At 33.2% G+C, this 1,571-nt stretch overlaps 1 protein-coding gene across 1 annotated transcript; it reads left to right on the top strand.

Annotated features, from left to right (window-relative positions):
* The first annotated feature begins 369 nt into the window (after positions 1–369).
* LOC143603337 (small ribosomal subunit protein uS14z/uS14y/uS14x) lies at positions 370–1,153 on the top strand. Its single transcript, XM_077080158.1, has 3 exons — positions 370–548; positions 775–874; positions 967–1,153. Exons 1-3 carry the CDS (start codon positions 487–489, stop codon positions 973–975), a joined length of 171 nt encoding a protein of 56 aa, XP_076936273.1. The 5' UTR covers positions 370–486; the 3' UTR covers positions 976–1,153.
* Positions 1,154–1,571: the final 418 nt, after the last annotated feature.

Raw genomic sequence — 1,571 nt, 5'->3', positions numbered from 1 at the left:
TGTTCCGACGATGGTGTTAGGGTTCCGACGATCTCAATAATTGGGCTTTTGCTAGAAAAATATTCCTAAAGGTCCGATATAAAGTTACAAAGATGTTTGAGGCGAAAATGTTGAGTTTTTCGGGGAAAAAAGTGTGAGTTTTCCGGCCAAAAACGTTTTTCCGACGACCTGCAACTAATGGTGTTAGGTTAGTCGCAAAACGTTGGGAACAAATACATTAAAAGTTAGGACCGCTTAGAAGCCAATTCATTAGTCGAGAATGACATCAATCAAAAGATAATAGTTAAAATTAATAAAAATCAATATACCTTTAAGCAATAATAATAATATATCCATAAATAAAATAATTATAAAATGTAATCCATTAGGGTTTTGACGAGGTCCCTGCATAAATACTAATTTTCATCGTATTCGCCACACCCTAACATAACAGACATCGGCTGCGGCTTTCATATCGATCGAAAGCTTTGAAGCATCATCAGAATCATGGGTCACTCAAACATCTGGAACTCTCATCCTAAGACCTACGGTCCTGGATCTCGCACCTGGTAATTAAACTTCTTCACTCTATTAGAAACTGTTTATTATTTGAGGACTGATTTGTTCAAACAATTTGTAGAACTCAGTATTATTATCTTCAAAATCTGTGACTTATGACCATGACCAATTTGAAACTGTTTATTCACTGTACTTTTTTTTAATTGTTTTCCGTTATGATTATAAGTAGTTGATGAAGTTGGTTTTTGTAATTAATATACATATTATGGATTGCAGTCGGGTGTGCGGGAACTCTCATGGTTTGATCAGGAAATACGGTCTTATGTGCTGCAGACAGTGTTTCCACAGCAATGCCAAGGAAATTGGTTTCATTAAGGTATATGCTAACCGTCTTAGGTTTGTTGCATACTTGTTTCTTATGAATTTGAAACCTTTTGTAGATAACTCGTATATTTGTTATCTTTGCAGTACCGCTAAGGAGTTTGAAGGTTTATGAGTGGAGGCTTGTTTTTCTTAATAATGATTTAAAGTGTTTAGATGTTTTGTTAATTGATCTCTTTTGGGGTAACAATGGATGTAGTTGGATTATTATTGCAGCTTGAGTTTTTTGTATGACAACTTTTATTTAATATCAAGACCATTTGTGTTTTTTTAATCATTCTTGCTGGATGATAATGGTTTTTGCTAATTTGAAAGTCATACTAGATAATAGATATAACCTATTGTTTAAATGGTACAATGTTAACTTTGAAGGTTTCTTAGAAGCCATTTGCTGATTAAAGATCAAATGTTATCAAATTGCTTTAGTGGTTTTGGATCCTGCACAATTTGTTATTCTTTAGAACTTGCCAGATAATATTCGGTGCTAGGAAGTTTCTTTTAGCTGTGTAGAGTGATTTGGTAAAGTACACCTTTTGAGTAACAAAAGATCACAAATTAAGGAAAACATGGATGTTTAGTGTTTAATTGATTCTAAGTATATATAAATTTAATTCTATTGTTTTAAACATGACAATGGCTTTCAGCGCTTTGTGTATTCAAATGCGCAAAACCAACCATTTTTTATCCCGTTT

The sequence above is a fragment of the Bidens hawaiensis genome, unplaced genomic scaffold (genome assembly GCF_021521415.1).
Source record: "Bidens hawaiensis isolate Kalapana, Puna unplaced genomic scaffold, B.hawaiensis_p1.1 tig00061358_1, whole genome shotgun sequence".
In the NCBI taxonomy this organism is placed as follows: domain Eukaryota; kingdom Viridiplantae; phylum Streptophyta; class Magnoliopsida; order Asterales; family Asteraceae; genus Bidens; species Bidens hawaiensis.
The sequence above is the reverse complement of the archived record's forward strand: the minus strand, read 5'-3'. Positions and strand labels throughout refer to the sequence as shown.

Coding starts and splice junctions, on each gene's coding strand:
- LOC143603337 (XM_077080158.1), top strand. CDS start 487: ATGGGTCACTCAAACATCTGGAACTCTCATCCTAAGACCTACGGTCCT. Junction 549..774: donor GGTCCTGGATCTCGCACCTG/GTAATTAAACTT, acceptor TATGGATTGCAG/TCGGGTGTGCGGGAACTCTC.